General features: G+C 47.5%; 1 protein-coding gene across 8 annotated transcripts in view; it reads left to right on the top strand.

Moving 5' to 3' along the window:
• The window catches only part of TNIK (TRAF2 and NCK interacting kinase), a 156736-nt gene that overhangs the window by 121369 nt on the left and 16852 nt on the right, over nucleotides 1-18515 (top strand). For 3 of the 8 annotated variants that reach the window (XM_014938823.1, XM_014938820.1, XM_014938815.1), the window contains 8 exons: nucleotides 1706-1945; nucleotides 4616-4722; nucleotides 7693-7856; nucleotides 9842-9939; nucleotides 10684-10707; nucleotides 13886-13894; nucleotides 14950-15134; nucleotides 18289-18415. In XM_014938823.1, coding sequence (XP_014794309.1) covers nucleotides 1706-1945; nucleotides 4616-4722; nucleotides 7693-7856; nucleotides 9842-9939; nucleotides 10684-10707; nucleotides 13886-13894; nucleotides 14950-15134; nucleotides 18289-18415 — 954 coding nt within the window. Of the gene's footprint in view, nucleotides 1-1705; nucleotides 1946-4615; nucleotides 4723-7692; nucleotides 7857-9841; nucleotides 9940-10683; nucleotides 10708-11320; nucleotides 11324-13885; nucleotides 13895-14949; nucleotides 15135-18288; nucleotides 18416-18515 lie in introns of all 8 variants that reach the window. The other 5 variants (XM_014938822.1, XM_014938818.1, XM_014938816.1 and 2 more) reach the window with 4 other exon arrangements.

Here is an 18515-nt window from a genome sequence, read left to right as displayed (position 1 = left end):
GCGCCTGGTACGAAAGACCCGGGACGCTTTGATGCTGAGGATCATCAGAAGGAGGTTTTTGCTTTCTTTGCCGCTTTAATTCAAGGTTTTGTTTTGGTTTTTTTTTTCCATTGAGTTGACATCAGTCACAAACACATCTGGAGAGGGCATAGATCACCATGACCATCCAAAAATTCCTCCCAGCCACGAGGTCTGTAAGTACTCTGCCACCGACAGCTCTGCCCTGAGCGGCGGTGGTGGCTCTGGTCCAGCCCCTCCGAGTGCTCCCGCAGGGATTTCAGAAGGAAGTACAAAGTCTTTGCTCCATGTCCACGTGGGCTTTCTGTAGGAAAACATGCCAACTAAGTACCTGTAGGTCAGCAGTATGATGCCAGCTTTAAACAAAATACATGCAGGAAAGCCCTTAAATGTACAGCTTTTTTTCCCCCGATGTATATGGTCTATAAAGCTGGGAAGTGGGTAAAAACCCCCTTCACTCTAATCTCTCTGATTGACCAAACACTTTTCAGTGACGTTTTTGACGACCTTTGTTTGGCAGTAAAATACTAATGGAGAGGTTGTTTGAAACCCAGAGGCCTTGTAAATGTATGCATGCATGGATACACATATACACGTGGTACATGTACATAGACACATATGTAGAAATTTCACATAAAAGTTACAACCCCACCCTATCAAAGAAGCAATTTCACATAAAAGTTACAACCCCACCCTATCAAATACACATATACATGTGGTACATGCACACATGTACATAGACACATATGTAGAAACATCACATAAAAGTTACAAACCCACCCTATCAAAGAAGTGCAGCTTCACAGCGTCCTGGGAAGATGCTCTGATGTCACAGACTCTAACTTTGTGCATTTCTCAGATTCCCCAAAATGAACGTTGGAATTCCTTTCACTCATAACCCTGAAATCTATAGGGCTGGTCCATGGGATAGGTGCCACCCAGACCTATAGATACTCATGCCTCAAGACAATTTTTTAAGCATAGGGCTGGTCCATGGGATAGGTGCCACCCAGACCTATAGATACTCATGCCTCAAGACATTTTTTTAAGCCATCTATGCCTCAGAATTCCTGACTCTTTCTTTTTTTTTTTTTCCAAATTAATTATTGTTTATTATCGTTTCCTCCTCCCTTTTTTTTTTTAATTTTTTTTTTTTTTTCATTTTTAACAAGGAAAATCCATGCCAAACCTCATTAGCACAGCCTTAGAGGCACAGGCGTGGGGAGCTGGAAGTCAGGCTGGGGCGGGCACGGCGTGTGCGGGAGCAGCATCCCCCCACGCCTGGGGTGGTACCCACGGGATGGTGGTACCCACAGGATGGTGGTACCCACAGGATGGTGGTACCCACGGGATGGTGTGGGGCTGTTGCTACGAGCCCAGGCCACCGTTGCACACAGGACTGAAGCATGACATTGCCTGATTTTAAAAGGCTGAGCTGAGTGAGCGTGATTTTTAATAGATCTTGCGTTGAAGCGATGCAAGTCAGAAGTTCCTGAAGCCGAGGCAGTGCTGATCTCACACCGAGGGGGCTTTTTAGTGCATCCGAGGTGCTAACCAAATTATTATTTTATTTTTATTTTTTTAAGAAAAGAAAAAAAAAATCAAATTTTTAAATACTTTTTTTGATTCCTTTTTTTTTTTTTTTTTTCATTTTGTACTGATAGTTCTGTTTTGACTTGGTGCTTAGATTCCACATCTGGTCACTGTGAAATCCCAAGGAAGCTCCTTGTCTGGGTCTCAGTCACTGCATGAACAGCCTGCAAAGGGACTGGCTGGGTTTCAGGAGGCTCTGACGGTGACCTCTCACCGCACTGAGATGCCAAGGCAGAACTCGGACCCCACCTCAGAAAACCCTCCTCTGCCCCCTCGCATTGAAAAGTTTGACCGAAGTTCTTGGTTACGGCAGGAGGAAGACATTCCACCAAAGGTAACACTATCGCTCCTCGCTTTCAGCACCTCCAAGAGCTGAGTTCCACCCCCCAACCAACCTCCAGCAAAGCAGAGAGGGGGCAGGAGCCCATCCCCGTGGCTCCGTGGTGGGTACCCACCTCTCCAGGGGCTGTGTTTTGCACGAGATGCTGGGAGTTGTTTTTGGGGGCACACACAGCGCTGCAAAACAGCATCGCCCTCCGGCAAAGAAAGTTCTCGAGCCCGGAGAGAGGCCAAAGCAAATTAATTTCTCCTTTCCCTAGGATTAAAAAAAAACCAACAACCTTCTGTTTAAATGGAATTATAGGAACATAAAATTTGTCATACTCAATAAGACGGGTCCTTTTTAGGCTGCCTCCAGTTGCAATCAATATTTGATGGAAGACTTGTAAGGGCTCCAGTAGCTTTATACCTTCATTGACATTTTGGCAGCGCCTGGCGGTACCTCTTTAATTAAGACTCTTCTGGACCAGTATTTCGGTGGCGTTGTTTATACACCTTCATTTTGGAAGAATTATAACTTGGCCATTGAAGTTCCTCTTACGGTGAATCAGCGCTCAGCCCGGGAGGATTTTTTGCAGAGAAAAAATGATTACAAATTGATTAGTGACAGTGAGGCAGTATTTGTCCCTGATTGAGAGGCAGTTTTTCTGTGTGTTAACAAAGTAAGTGACTGGCCTTTTTAAGAGCAAAATCCCAGTTATGAGGTAAACTTCCCTGTGCAAGGGATCTACGGTGGCGTGTCGTATATGTTAATAATATTCCTATTTCTGTTACCTCTGAGTGATAAGAGGCATTGCTGCTTACTTAAGAGGAAAAGCAAGCCAACAGCTCCTGGAATTGTTCCTGCTTTGCTCCTCTGTAGCGCAGGAGGGTGCCTGCCTGGTTTTAACCTAATTTTGAAAAACCCCTGGCAATTTAAGGTTGACTTTTGCCTTGCAGCCCTTTGAGAAGGGCATCTCTCAGCTGCGGTAATGCACCACGTGGTGGGACCGCAGCACCCGCTCCTTGGATAAAAGGTGTTTTCTGGCACTAATGGATTATTTTCCCTCTTGGCTGAGGGAACGTGGGCTCTGGAAGGGGTCCCCACCACATCACGTATAAGGCCACTGTGTCGGCAGTAATACCTGTGAGGAATCCAACTTCACGTTTTACTGCCCAAAATGGGTTTGATGTTTTTGGAAGCGGGAAGGAAAGGACTGCCCCAGGAGGCAGGGCCGGCCATCTCTGTGGTCCAGGGTCTTGTTTCTGCCAGTGCTTATGGCTGGATGCTTCAGAGGAAGGTAAAAAAACTCCCCAAGCCCCGTCTGTGGAGTACCCTCCCTGGAGGGGAGATTGCCTTTTAATGAGACAAGCTGTAGCTGGTGGTGCCGCAGAATATAAAGCTCGCTCGCTCTCTACATCTTTTTATCTTGTCTAACATAATTGTGTGTTTATTCTCACAAAAAAAAAAAAAATAATGCCTAATTCCGCCGAGCCCTTGGCCTCTCTGTTACCTGGTGCAAGGTATGGCATGGTGAGTATCGTTGTGGCTCTCCACCTCAGCCTGTGCTGCTGGGGGATGCGACCACCGGCGATGCCCGTGCTCCCACGGGATGAGGCAGGGCTCCAGGATACCCCCCTGTAGCACCCCTGGGCTGTGGTTGCCTTTGGGTTTCTGCTGGTGGCATTGGTGGTGAGCCATCCTGCCGGCAGGGAGGTTTTGGCAGCAGCTTCCAAAGCTCCACAAAGGTCATAGAGTTTAATTAGGAGCATTAGGTGGATCGGTTTGGATCCTTCCCACTGTCAGCCCTCTTGTTTGTCCACCAGTCAGTACCTTCTCTCTGCCAGCGTGTGTTATATCTGATCCAGAGATGCAAAAAACTCCACCGTGGCTGCTGAAATGCACTTCAGTCTGAATTTTACCTTTAAAACTATTTTTCTGGGCTTTTGTTAGGTTTAAATTATATGTATATATTTATGTGTGTGTGTACGTACATTCATTTTTGGAAACATAAATGCCCTTTTTGATGGTAGCAGGGCTGCTCCCTGTGATGCTCGGAGCTCCTCAGCCGAGAGCATCCCTGAGTGGTAGCAGGGCTGCTCCCTGTGATGCTCGGGGCTCCTCAGCCGAGAGCATCCCTGACCCTACTCTTGGGAGCATCCCTGACCCTACCTTTGGAGCATCCCTGACCCTACCTTTGGGAGCATCCCTGACCCCTCCTGGGAGCATCCCTGACCCTACTCCTGGGAGCATCCCTGACCTTACTCCTGGGAGCATCCCTGACCCCACCTTTGGGAGCATCCCTGACCCTACTCTTGGGAGCATCCCTGACCCTACTTTTGGGAGCATCCCTGACCCCACCTTTGCAGCTCATTTCTGTTCTCACACTCAGGTGATTCCTTCTAAAAGCCGAGATCTTTGTGTTTCATAACTGCTATAAAGATTGCGTAGCGGGGAAACCTGACCCTACTTTTGGGAGCATCCCTGACCCCACCTTTGCAGCTCATTTCTGTTCTCACACTCGGGTGATTCCTTCTAAAAGCCGAGAGCTTTGTGTTTTATAACTGCTATAAAGATTGCGTAGTGGGAAAATGATTGTAAACCCAGTCTTGAGGCGGTGGTGATCTCTCAGCCCCAGGTGGTGGGACAGGCTGGGTGATGGCAGATGTCTCCCTTCTTTTCCAGGTGCCTCAACGAACCACTTCCATATCCCCTGCTCTGGCGAGGAAGAACTCCCCGGGCAACGGCAGTGCCCTGGGGCCCCGGCTGGGCTCCCAGCCCATTCGGGCAAGGTAGGGACACGGGGAGGGGGACGGACGGGAGCGATCCCAGTGTGCTACAAACTCCTCTGGGCATCACCCTGCTGGGGAGCCCCAGCTTGGGCTGGGGTTTAGCCCTGCTCTGGCTGACAGGTTGCAAAACAGGAGCTTTGCATTGCTCCTCCAGTCGCTGGGATGAACTGGGTTTTGCATTCATCAGCGTTTTGTACCAGCAGCAACGGCCGTGAGGGCTTGGATCCCTGGAGGATTTGCTCCCTGGGCATTGCAGGGTTTGGAGGTGGATGCTGCGTCTGCTGCTGTGGGGTCAAACAGGAATTTGGGCTTTCCCTTTAGTGGAATTAGGTTGTGGTTCTCCCAGCATCACCTCTTGCTTCTAAGGGGATCCATACAAGCCAGTGAGGAGATCTCAGTGATCCATACCATACCTTTCCTATGGAGCTTTTCACAGATAATGAGTGAGGAATGTGCTGGGGGACAGACACTGATGCAGTTTGGTGGGATCTTCCTTAGATGTAGATCAGGGATTCCGTTCCTTTTTGGCTTCCTAGGACTAGGGCCGTTAGCTTGGCCATGTCCAGCTCTCCGGCGTGTCTCGAAGGATGGTGTCCTCATCTCTGCCCTGTCAGAGCTGTCCCCGAGCGTGTTTAAAATGAGCAGGGGAGATGACAGGCTCTGCTCAGAGCCGGATGGAAAAAGCCTGGCTTAGTCATGCAAGAGCTTGTCTCTGGCTTGCCAAGCATCGTGGGCAGATCCAGACCTCAGACAGGCAGATCTCAGGGTAAAAAATACCCGTTCCACGTAGCCTTGCGTGGTGGGAGGGCTTTGCTGGCTTCTTCCTTGCCTTGGCTTTTCAGGGTGAGGTCAAAAGATTAACTGGGATGTTCATAGCCATGTGCTGCCACCAGTTTTCAGCACACACCTTCCTTTCCAGCCCAGTGCCCCAGCCATGCACCAGCAAACTCACGTGGGGTAGCTGGGGCAGGGGTTGCAGGAGATGGAGGAATCTTTTTTCTTCTTGTTTTTTTTTTTTTCCTCATTTATTTATTTAAATTAGACAAAACCCATTCATAGCATGCTCGGTTCCTCGTTTTTTTTTTTTTTCTAATTTAAATTAGACAAAACTCATTCATAGTATGCTCAGTTCCTCTTTATTGCTCAAGGCTGAAGCATTTTGAAGTCTTGAAAAAGTTGTCCATTTAATTAGCTCTTGCTTGAAGGACAGTTTTGAGATGCAGAGGGGTATTGGGCTGCATGCTCCTCCTAAGTGGTGGTATTGAAAGTAAAAAGGATAATGGGAGTCTGTGGGATTCGAGTTGAAGGTCGCCCAGTGTTTCCTTCAGCCTTTCAATCCCAGTCCTGGTCGGTACAGGTAAATAGATTAGTATTATTTTATTCAAATAGATTTCATGAATCAATTCAGCTAAGGACACGTCAGCTGTACAGCAAGAGCTGGAGGCCTTCAGTCTAATGAAAACTGGAAATTATTAGGATGCTGCCATGTCCATTAAACCAAATATTCAGTGAAATAGTTTCACATTTCATTTCTCTCACAATAATGTAGCATTTCTCCAGTTTTCCTTTTTAACCACCTCTCCTGTTGGCACCTGATTCCTCCCATGCGTAAATGTAAATATTATTAAAATACGCTTTCTTTTATTTGTCACCCTGTGGTAACAAATGAGGGGGATATTTCCTCGTGCACAGGTTACCATCTTGCTCTCATCATTTTAATACCCGCCTGTGTCAAGGCAAGACAGTACTAGGCAGGGATTTTATGTAATATCCACCATAGGCAGTGTCCAAACCATTCTGCCAACAACCCCGTGACGGTACTGGGCTCTTGCACCATTATGGTCACACCGTGTCCACACCTCGCACTTGGTTGCAGTTAAAACCTGCCATATGTGGCTCTATTACCCCATCATTTTTACATATACACAAAAGTCCTAATTGGGCTCCATGGGAGAAGCTTTCTCTACCTTCTTGACAGGACCTTGAATGATAAGATTGCTCAACAGAAATATGGTGGAAAACCAAATTGCATAACTCTGCGTGAACGTGTCTTCTGATGTCATTTCGGTGCCAAATAAGAATTAATTTCCTAAAGGCATCTTGATACCCAGAGAGATATTAGTCACTCTTTGTGCATCAAGGATGCCTTTTATTCTAGATTTATGTATGTTCACGAGGGTGAGAGAAATCAAGGAAGAAAAGCGGATGCCTGATGCAAGTTTGCAGTGAAGCCATGAAAACTGGGTAGTGGGAAAAAGCGGCAAGTTTGCAGTGAAGCCATGAAAACTGGGAAGTGGGGGGAATAAGCTGTGGGAGAGGTCTGCAGCCTGGTTGCAAACTTGAGATCCTTTCTTCACTGAAATATTTAGAATCATAGAATCATAGTCCATCATCATCATTTCTAATAGTCCATCATCATCATTTCTTCCTCTCTCTAACAGCAGTTTGCAAATTCCTGCTTTTATGATGGGCAAACTTGAGATCCTTTCTTCACTGAAATACTTAGAATCATAGTCCATCATCATCATTTCTAATAGTCCATCATCATCATTTCTTCCTCTCTCTAACAGCAGTTTGCAAATTCCTGCTTTTATGATGGATATTGGTGGTTAGTTCAGATAACTCCAGTATTGGACATCTACAGGCTGAAGGGGGGCTCTGAGCAAAGAATCCTTTTAATTTTTGCCGAATTTGGCAAAATAAGAGAAGAAAGCTTCTCTAGGCAATTTTTCGTTGTGGTTGTCGTCCACCTCCATAGGTTGAGTGCCTAATTCTAGGTGGTCCCTCAGTGGGGCTTGGAGGTTTAATAGCTTCAGAAGAGAAGACAGAGAAGACCTCAGCCCTGTTTTCTCCAGCAGAGGAGGTGTCTCCTCACCTTCCAGCTGTCCCTGTTGGGGTGGGGTGGATCTGAAGGCCTGGAGATGTGTGCGACACAGGCTGATGGTGCCCCTCTGTTTTGTGCTCCCACAGCAACCCGGACCTGAGGAGGACGGAGCCCATCGTGGAGAGCCCGCTGCAGAGGACCAGCAGTGGCAGCTCCTCCAGCTCCAGCACTCCCAGCTCCCAGCCCAGCTCCCAGGGAGGATCCCAGCCTGGCTCCCAGGCTGGCTCCAGTGAGCGCAACAGAGTCAGAGGTGAGGTTCTTCAAAATGTCCCTCAGCACCGGCCATGCTTTCTGAGGCTTGTTTGATAAGCAAGAAGGGAAAGGGGTCTGCAATCTCATGTAGTCTTTACTTTGAGGATGTTCTTGACTGTGAGGGTGGTGAGACGCTGGAACAGGTTGCCCAGAGAAGCTGTGGCTGCCCCATCCCTGGAGGGGTTCAAGGCCAGGCTGGATGGGGCTTTGAGCAACCTGGTCTGGTGGGATGTGTCCCTGCCCGTGACAGGGGGTTGCAATTTGATGGTCTTTAAGGTCCCTTCCAACCCAAAACGTTTTATGATTCTGTATGTTTTTTTAAAAAGATTTAAAATCAAAGAATTCATATTTCTGATGTACTTCTGTGACCAGCTGGCCTCCTCACAGAGTTACACTGACCTCCCTTTTGCCTGGATGCTGATGTGGGATGTCCACGGCAGCATGCGCTGCTCCCACACCCCATCACAGCATCCCAGTGCCAAGTAACTTACAGAAAACGAGATGGGGGTTACACTGTAGGGTTAAAAAAAAGAAGAATACCAGCTTCTTACCTTTATTGAGCCAAGCTCACTTCTTCTGTGATGGTACTTTGGGTGGGCATCTCTTTTTTTCTGGGTTTTTTGATTGGTGGTTTTTGGGGTTTTTTTTGAGCTTCATCTTTGTGCAAAGCCTGAGATGGGAGCAGAGGAGTGAATTAGCCCATAATAAGCTTTCTCTAAAATGCTTTCACCGGGAGGCTGTGTTTACACTGGGTTTATGTTCCTACCTGAATTGTCTCCTCTCATCTTAGAGCCACTCTTAAAGATACTCCCTTCCCCTGTTTAATCACAGCGGTGATGCTGAAGCACATACAGCTCCTACATCTGCATTTCTGGCACAGCCCCATGGCATAAATCCCCGGGGCTGAAGCGCATTAAAACAAATGCTGCCTCCATGCTTTGAATTTTTTATGACTTGGCCCTAAGACGGCGTGTCTGTTGTTGGAACCATCACTTCTCTAAGGCAGTCAATAAAAGGACCTCGTCGCCAGTTGTCCTTTCTGGTTTGGTTTTGTTTTTACTGATGAGGAAGCCTGTGACAAATAACGTCCTAGCAATGTCAGACACTGCAGAGCTTTTTAATTTATCGCCTGCTCTGCTTTTTTGCAGAGTGAATTTCTTCCTTTAGTAGAAAAAAAGGGCAGTAACAGAATGATATGGGGTTGGAAGGGACCTCTGGAGATCATCCAGTCCAACTCCTCTGCCAAAGCAGGTCCACCCAGAGCAGGTTGCACAGGAACGTGTCCAGGCGGGTTTTGAATGTCTCCAGAGAAGGAGACTCCACCACCTCCCTGGGCAGCCTCTTCCAAGGCTCTGCCACCCTCAAAGTGAAGAAGTTCCTTCTCATGTTTAGGTGGAATTTCTTATATTCAAGTTTGTGCCCGTTACCTCTTGTCCTGTCACTGGGCACCACTGAAAAAAGACTGAACCCATCCTTCTGGTATCCTCCATTTAAGTATTTGTAAGGATTGATTAGATCCCTCCTAAGTCTTCTCTTCTCCAGACTGAAAAGACCCAAGTCCCTCAGCCTCTCCTCGTAATGGAGGTGCTCCAGGCCCCTCATCATCTTTGTAGCCCTTTAACACTGTGAGAGGGCTGTCTGTGGAGGCTGGGCTGGATTTTGGCTTCTGTCACTCTACGGAGGGATGCACCAAGTGGAGAGGAGCAGGAGGATTTTTTGAGGCAACGGAAACAAAGGGAGTGAAATGTTATTAGTTGGACAAAAACCTATTTATGGGGCATCCAGTCCTTGGAGCTTGGGATGTCCTTGTCTGCTTTCACCACTGTCTTCCTGCGCTTGGTGGGCAAAATAGCTGGGGAAAGGGCTGCCACAAGCAGGAGGAGGACGAAACCCACCCGTGCCCACGTTTTTGGGGTGATGGGGTGCAGTGGCGGCTTTCGGCAGCCTTTTAACCCCTGCTCTCTCCCTTTGCCTCTCGCCCAGGGAACGCCAAGCCCGAAGGGTCCCCTGTGCTCTCCCACGAGCCCGCCAAGGTAAAGCAGGAGGACAACAGGGACGTGACGCGGCCCAGCCGACCCGCTGTGAGTCTCACACTGCTTCCCGCGGGAATGTTGCCGGCGGCCTGCTCGGGCCTGTTCCCCTCGGGTGCCATAGAGCAACCGTGGGGACCCCCAAAAAAGAGGCCGGTACCGTTGCTCCTCCAGCAGAGAGCCTGGAAAGCAGCGGTACGGCCAGAGCCCGCCGGAGATCTGAAGGCTTTAAGAGAGTGCATGAGTTTCCTAGCAGGAGCCCAAGCCTAGGGGAAAGCACTCAAGCCTGTGCTTCCACGGGAAGCAGATGCTTCAGGGCTTTGCTAGCTTGGGCCCGGTGGTTGCCCCTGGCACATGGTTGTGTTCCGTGCTGCATGTCGTGTCCCCCCGCAGCAGCAGCCCGGCGGAGGGATGCTCTGCTCGGGGGAGGCTGGGTGACAAACATGACCAGCTCAACACCAGGCCCGGTGGCGGTCTCCCAACACTCCTCCCCTCCCTTTCGAGTATTCTGAGCAAAATCTCATCCGAAGTTGTTTCCTCCTGGTTTAATGCTGTTGACTTTTGTGTTTTAAAAACCGCGGGGTCAGCCTAATCACAAAATGAATTTCCACTGCCTCTCTTTTTTTTTTTTTTTAATGTGTAATAATGTTTTGTTGATGTTGTTTCTTTTCTCTACACTCCACAGCGTTTGAGCTAACAATTCTAATTTTATTTCTAACCTGCTTGCCCTTCCTCTGGCTTTTTCCTGTCCCGATCTGTTTCCTCTGATGATGATTATTCTTCCTTTACCCACAGAGCTATAAGAAAGCTATAGATGAGGTTAGTGATATCTTTTCTCAGTGGGTCATGCCTATGCGAGGTTGACTAGTTAGCGCTTAATGTCGAAGCGGGTTGGTTGTTGGTTTTTTTTTTTATCTTGGTGCTGGCGTTGAAAAACGATGCAATCTTGGGATGCAATCCCCCATGGCGTTGCAGCGTGGGGAGGGGAGATGCTGCCCTGGGCTGCCCAAAACCATTTGCTGGCCACACCACTTGCATGGAGGCCATTGGCAAGCGGCACCCCCCTCCCTGTGCCGGCCTTCACGCGCGGAGCGGAGGGTACTGCCGTCGTCGGGGGGATTGGAAAAGAGAATTGAGCCAGAGCGGAGGTTTCTGGTGCTGATGGAGGTGGTCTGGGCAACCTGCGCCGCTCGCCCACATTCTGCTCTCAGCCACAGCCCCCAGGTCCCCCCCGCTGATTCCAGCGGGGCCGTCGAGCGCCGTTTGAAATGTATTTTTGAGCCTAATTTGAGTGAAAGCGCTCGGCAGATAAAGGAGAACAGAGCAGTGGAATTTCACTGAATTTCACTGAATTTTTAGAGTTGGAAGGGACCATAGAGATCATCTAGTCCAACTCCCCTGCTAGAGCAGGATTGCCCAGAGCTTGTCAGAGCATGTTACTCAGGACTGCATCCAGGCGGGTCTTGAAAATCTCCAGAGAAGGGGACTCCACACCCTCCCTGGGCAGCCTGTTCCAGGGCTCTGGCACCCTCACTGTGAAGAAGTTTTTTCTCATATTGTTGTGGAACCTCTTATGTTCCAACTTGTGCCCGTTGCCCCTCGTCCTCTCACTGGGAACCACTGAAAAGAGTCTGGCTCCCTCCTCCTTCAACCCACCCTTGAGATACTTTGTCGGCATTAATAAGGTCTCCCCTCAGCCTTCTTTTCTCCAGACTAAAGAGTCGCAGCTCTCTCAATCTTTCTTCATAAGGGAGATGCTCCAGTCCTTGAATCATCTTTGTTGCCCTTCGCTGGACTCTTTCCAGTAGTTCCTTGTCCCTCTTGAACTGGGGAGCCCAGAACTGGATGCAGTATTCCAGTTGTGGCCTCACCAGTGCAGAGTAGAGGGGGAGAATGACTTCCCTTGACCTGCTGGCCACACTCTTCCCTACGCAGCCCAGGATTCCATTGGCCCTCTTGGCCACAAGAGCACACTGCTTGCTCATTGTCATTTTGCTGTCCACCAGTGGGTAATTTGTTCTCATGGACCAGCCCGTCAGCTGTAGAGCCAGAGTCAGTGGAGCTCTCTGAGATGTTGGTGGGCAATGCTAATCCTCACCCAGCCTCTTAGAAAAAAAAAATCACAGTCCTGAATTACACCTTTGTGGGTGTAATTAACAGTAATAATCACCCTATGATAATATTAATCATCACCATGTGATATTTTAAATGTGTGCGCGTCTGGTGATGGGAAATATTTAAATGTTCATGGGAAGAGACCAAACATTCCTGATCTGGCATTTAACTGCCCTCACACACATTGCTGTGCACACACTGTCCGTGCTGGTAAGTGCGGGGCTGCAATGGAAAGCACCAGTATCAACAGCCTCTCCAGCAGCCACATTCCTCTGAAAATAGAAGATAGGAGAGAAGGAAGACGTGCTGGTTAGTTAATTTGTTCTCTTGGATAGAACGTGAGCAATGTGTTTTGTTTAATGGGGCGCTTTGTTAAGTAAAAAGCACATAAATCAGTGTCTAAACAGAGGCGGTGCGCGTGCTAAATTTAAGTTCAGTTTTGGGAAACCAATCTGACTTGATTCCAGCAAATATTAAATCTAAAGAAGTCTTTGTAATTAAAAGCAATTAAAGAGCACTGATACTGGTAACTTATGTCACCCTCAGTAATAACATTTCAAGCACGTGTGGAACCACAGAGCACTTTCTTTCTAGTTGTCAGATCGTTTTTGGTCCAAGAGCAACTCAGAGAAGCCGTTTAATCCTACAAAGTGCTCATTACTCAGAGAAAATGATAACATCAAAGAATTAACCATCCCGAGGCAAAGCTTTAACTAGGAAATAGGAGTTATCTGATGGTGTTGTCTGGGAGTATTATTGCTGTTATAACTTCCAAATTAGTTATTAAAAACTAATTAAGTTGATTTTTAAAATACTTGGGTATCTTCTAGCGAGGACCAAAGCAAGCTGATAGGCAGGGTGCCTGGAAGCACGGTAGAAGTGGAAGGTGTGAAAAAGAAGTTAATTTTCACAGTCTATCGCTGTGATGGAGAAGGGTTTTGGTGCTAGTCCTGCGCTGCAGGAAGTTCAGCTGCAGTTTTTAGACAACAGTCTCAAAGTCCTTTTTAAAGTTGAGAAGGCTCTAATCCAACTCAAAGGCAAGTGGTCAAAAAAGAGCATTTTTTCACTCGAAGTGGAAAGCATCGTTAAGCTGTTCCAATTTTCAGTGATTCTTCTGTAGGGAAAGAAACAATCGTATCATAGAAGCTGCTACAGCGCTAATTAAAATAATTAGATGTCATGACTGCAGATTTGACTGTATTTCAATCCCAAACATGTTGGCATTGAAAATAAACTCTTGAATTACCACATTCTCTTTTAAAACATGATAAAGAGCCTGTCCTTAAAGGTACAGAGAGCGTTTGGAGAGGGATATAAAATACCCATCACAGGTGCCTGCTGTGAAGCAGGGATGGATCCTTTTTTTTCTTTAAAAAAAAAAAAAGAAAAGGGGTTTTTTTGGTATACTAATACTTACAGGTCTGATGGAAAGCTCTCTGATGCTCATGGGAGTCTCTCCACTGTGTCAGAGGCCTGCCAGGGCAGACCTGGGAGCAGAATGTGGGGCTGGCCACCGGTGGGAGCCCGCCGGGAGGTGTGGGTCAGCAGTCACCAAAGTACAAATTGCTTGCAAAATACTCCTGCTTCGTGGTTTAAAAAAAATAAAATAAAAAAATGAAAACAACTGGGTTTGCATCTCAGCCATAGAAGTTTTTCCATCGTTTCCTTCACCTGTCGACGGGATAGATTTGTAAGAGCTCCCTTTGCAACCGTAATTAATATTGCCGTAGTCGCCCTGCTGGAACGGTAAACTGGAAATGCAGTAAATGAGAGTATGGCCGTAAGACAATTGTGGAATTTAGTCTTTTTCAATGAGTTTCTTTCTCCCTAATCCTTTATCTCTGACCGAATGCACTGATGCCTACCTCGGTCACTAATATAGGGAGAAATGGTAAGACTGACAATTGCGATGCTTTGTTCGTCATGTGCATGTCTTGTGCAACAGAGTTCTCTAACCCATTCTAATTCGAGCTCTCATGCTTTTCTGCCCTACTGCTTCCCCCTGCATTGCTATAAAAGCATGTAAGATAACAAAAAGTCTCTTTTCTACACGGTGCCTGCCATGTTCCTTGTTTTGAAATAGCAGTGTCTATTTTATATGACTGTCGGGTCTGAGACCTCATCAAAGTCATGGTAAACTGAAAAATTATTACTAGGCTTTGGGACTGCTCCTGTCTTTTTTTTTCTTGTTTCGAGGCTTTTTTTTTCTTTGCCCTTAGCTTGTAGGCTGCCACATTTCACATAAAGTGCTTAATGGGTCCCGCTGAGGGAATTTTTTTTTTTATTATTATTATTTTTTTCTTTTTGATCGTGTGGCTGACTCAGAGCTGTGACTCCAAAGTCTGGCTGAGCTGGGCGCTTCTCCTCGTGCTCCTCACCGCCTCTCGGCAGCCGCCCCACAGCGGAGACTCACCACGGAAGCAGCTCTTGACGTGGGGATTGCACCACTCCATGGGAGATGCTGGTCATTGCTTCCTTCCCCAATGCATTTATTACAGAATAAATACCATTACGGGGTCTCTTTGAGAAGTTTGAAAGAAGAGAAAACCCTGCAGGAGAAATTCTCCGAGCCAATCTTTGAAATGATGTTGTTTTCCAGTTTACTATGATGGTGACTGAACTTCACCTTTTCCAACAAATATAATTTTGTCGTGTATATACATATAAGTGTGTGTATATATATGCACATACACGTTCCAAACAGACAAAGAAGAGGTTGGCTATTAATTTTTTCAGTGAGCGTAAATCAGTTTTGTTTTGTTTAATAAATGCTACATGCTACAAACATTGTCTTACGTTCGTCTCATGTTTGTAACGACTCTGTAAAGCTATTTCTCGTTGCTCGTGCCGTTAGCATTGGCTTTTGAAGAGATGTGTGTGACACCCTCCTCGCTTTAAAATATAATAGCCATCCCTTCCTTGTCTTCTTGCCCCCATCCCCTGTAGGATCTGACGGCCCTAGCCAAAGAGTTGAGGGAGCTGCGCATCGAAGAAACCAATCGCCCCCTGAAGAAGGTGACGGACTACTCCTCCTCCAGCGAGGAGTCAGAAAGCAGTGAGGAGGAGGAGGAGGATGGGGAGAACGAGACGCACGATGGGACCGTGCCCGTCAGTGACATCCCACGGCTTATGTAAGAAGCTCTTTCTTTTGAGGGGGGCAAACCATGAAACCACAGGGTGTCCGGGTCTGGGGGAGCAGTAGCTGTGATATGGGACATGGCCAAAGCGCGTCGGTGTTTGGTGGGTGGGATGGGAACAGCATCACGGTTGCAAGGGATAATTTGCCCAGAGGGGTCTTTTTCCTGGTCCAAACTGGAGATACTGAATGGGAAAAACTGAATTATTGACACTGTACATGCAGTGAACTCTGAGCTGATGGACGTGTTCCTGCTGATGAGCAAAGTGGGGTTTTGGCCAGAGTGGACTCATTTGACCTCATCTACACCTTGGTCCTCCCCACGGGGTTGGCGTGTTAAAGCTCTGCCTGCTCTTAAGCCAGGTCTTGCCCTGCATCAAGCCATGAATAAGTCACAGGACTTGGTGACTCTGCCCAGTGCCAACTGGTAGAGCCAGGACTATAATAATCCTGAATCTTTGTCTTTGGTTTTTATCTTTGGCTCAGTCACCAGGCAGGAAGCAACGTTTTGATGGACTAAAACACTAAAATGAAAAAGTCAGCAGGCAATGCTATTGTGTCTCCATTAGAGGTCATGGGACACTTGTGCTTTTGAGTATCTGTAGATGAGGGAGAAGGGCAGCACGGCTCCTACACACACAAAACAGCTGTTACCATGCAGGGTGAGAGCATGGAGCATCTACATGGGCTCTCTACCTGGTGCTTTGCAGCACTAGCACTGCAGGGGGGCTTCTGGGGGCTCTCTGGCAGCGGGGTCTGACTCCTGCCCCTTTGAATTGGCAGAGGAGTTGAGGGAAGGCTTTAGGGAATTATTTGCATCTTAATCAGTTCATTCCCATTCTTCCCACTAAATGAATTATTATTCAATGTAGGTGTTGTTGGCTTGATAGTGGTGGGGCCCGTGAAGCCCTCCGGGGGGGTAAGGAAGACCCAGAGGGTCCACATTAAGCAGAGTGCCAAGCTTCTGGGTTGGAGCTTCCTTCCAGCAGAAGAAGAAAAATCAGAGCTCTCGGGATCCCTCTGAGAAAGTCAGGAGACAGAGGGATGGCCATGAATATGCAGCAGAAGGACGGGCAGTCACGCGTGCGAGAAGGGTCCCCCGGCTGTTGGCAGAAGAGGACTTTAGTCAGGAGTGGTTAATCTGCGCTGACATCCTTCCACCAAACACCTTGCCTTTGACGCGGCGCTTCTTGGCAGATAAAATTTCTCCCTGAATGCTTTGCAGCCAGACGTGTTGGATGACAGGATGGATGCCCCAAACCTTCTGCCAGCCCATCGTCACTTGCTCCATAAGGTCCTGTCCATGAACGTGCCCCAGAGACCAAACCATGGAGAAGCAAACCCTTGGTGTCACAATGAGGTGGCAGGAGCTATGCCCATGTCTAAGCCTCCACGGGTACCCACAGGCACAGCTGCCTGCTGCTGTGTGTCTGGGGAAAAAGGAAGCCAATGCTTGGTTTTACACCCTTATTTCACAAAAGGAACCTTACTCAAGCTCAGACTAGATGTAGTTGGGCATTCATCTGTCAAAGCTTTATTTTTCCTGTGTTCAGTGTTTTTCATTAGAAACTGAGACCAAGAGAGATCATCTCATCTTCTCCTGCGCCTTCCAAGTGATCTTTTATAACTAATTTTTAAACTTCCCTGAGCGTTGGGCTGCTCTTCATTCCAGCTCTGTCCGTGTCTCTCCTGCTGCAGGATAAGCCCATCCATCCCTTTGTGTCCCAGTGGATAGGAGGGACCATTTACTCCTTCCACCTCTGTAGATAACCTTTTCTCCACCTGAAGACTATGATGACTCCCTTCGGCTCCCTCTGCTCTGGGCTGTGCACGCCAGCTCTTCCCCACATCCAGGGATTTCTTGCAGGATGACATGGAAACTGCATGCCGATGAAATTTGGGACCTCAGGGCTGCCACAGCCATTCTTTCACTCACCATATGGTCTCAAACTCAACACAAAAAATCCTTTGTCTCTGCTTTCCTATTTCTAAAACTGGAATAACCGTGTTATTTTCCCATCCTTTGGCGGTGTTGAAGAGCTAATGGTAGGAAGGCGCGAGCTCCTCGGGTGAAAGGTGCCACAGAAGTGTGGCATGCTGTTATTTGGGGTGATGCCCATCCAGTTGTATGTTTGGTACGATGCAGGTGAGGACCCATCATCGAGCTGGTCCTACCTTGGGGTCCCCCAGGGGTCGCATCTTGCATTAAAGGAGTAACGCCCTTGATTAAGGCAGCCTTGCCTTGGCTTTTCACTCTACCAGGGCCAACCTCTGGGCATTGCTGAGTAGGTGTGCGTGGGGATGACGTGTTAAAGAGTAAATTAATTCATATTAATGGAAAGCTAAACAGTTGGTACGGCGTTTAAATGCCAACTAACAGGATTCATCAGCAACATCTTCGTAACACCATTGGCGTTTTCCAGCGCACAGGGCTGGGTAATCCAGAGGTGCTTCATCATTTGCTTTTGGGTTGATTTGAATTACATTTAAGCAGCTGGTCTGCTAAGAATGTAGTAATAAAATAACGGTGGCTGCTCACCACCTGCGACGCCCCCCACTCTCAGGCAGTCCTAAAATTTAACGCGTTTGAGAATAAATTCCAGCCTCTCTCTTGATGTAGGAGCACAGAAATAAAGTCAAGGCGAAATCATGGGTTTGGGCTACAGCAGAGAAAGACAGGACGCAACTTGTCCTCCTGCCAGCACCTTCTCCAAACCCCATCCCCTCCATTGTTGGCTCTCGTCATCGGATGCTCTGATGCACTGCTTCCTTCTCAGGGCTTGAGATGGGGAATAAAGGGAGTGAATTATTACTTTTTTAAACTTCCTTAAGTAGAAAAAATGATATAAGGTAGAGCAGGACTGCAAGTCCTCAATGCCTGTTCATCAGTGGCTGCTCTCAGGGCACCTTGGGATGAGAAGGGCTCTTCTCTTTGGTCTCTGTGCTCTATGGGTAGTGTATCAACTGGGTCCTGTATTTTTGACAACCTAAGTAATTTCCCTGTGCTTTTAAATTGATATATTTTCTACTTTTTCATGCTGTGAGATACAAAGGCTTACCCTTACTAAAACAAGGCTGGATTAGAGGATTTTTCATCTAATTTAGCATAAGAAATTTCTGTCATTAATGCTTTCCCATTCTGTCCTCAGACCAACAGGAATTCCTGGAAGCAATGAGCCGTACAACATGGGAATGGTGACAACCCACGGGCTGGAGACTTCCCATGCAGATACGTTTAGCAATATTTCAAGGGAAGGGACTTTAATGGTGAGGGAGGTAAGTTGCAAAACGAATATTTCCATGGAGCATCTTCAGGAGGTTTTGCCCATGTAAGCACAAAAACTGACAGTGCTGTGTGTCCGGAACACAAAACGAG

Source organism: Calidris pugnax, unplaced genomic scaffold, assembly GCF_001431845.1.
Source record: "Calidris pugnax isolate Ruff unplaced genomic scaffold, ASM143184v1 scaffold52, whole genome shotgun sequence".
NCBI lineage: Eukaryota > Metazoa > Chordata > Aves > Charadriiformes > Scolopacidae > Calidris > Calidris pugnax.
The sequence above is the reverse complement of the archived record's forward strand: the minus strand, read 5'-3'. Positions and strand labels throughout refer to the sequence as shown.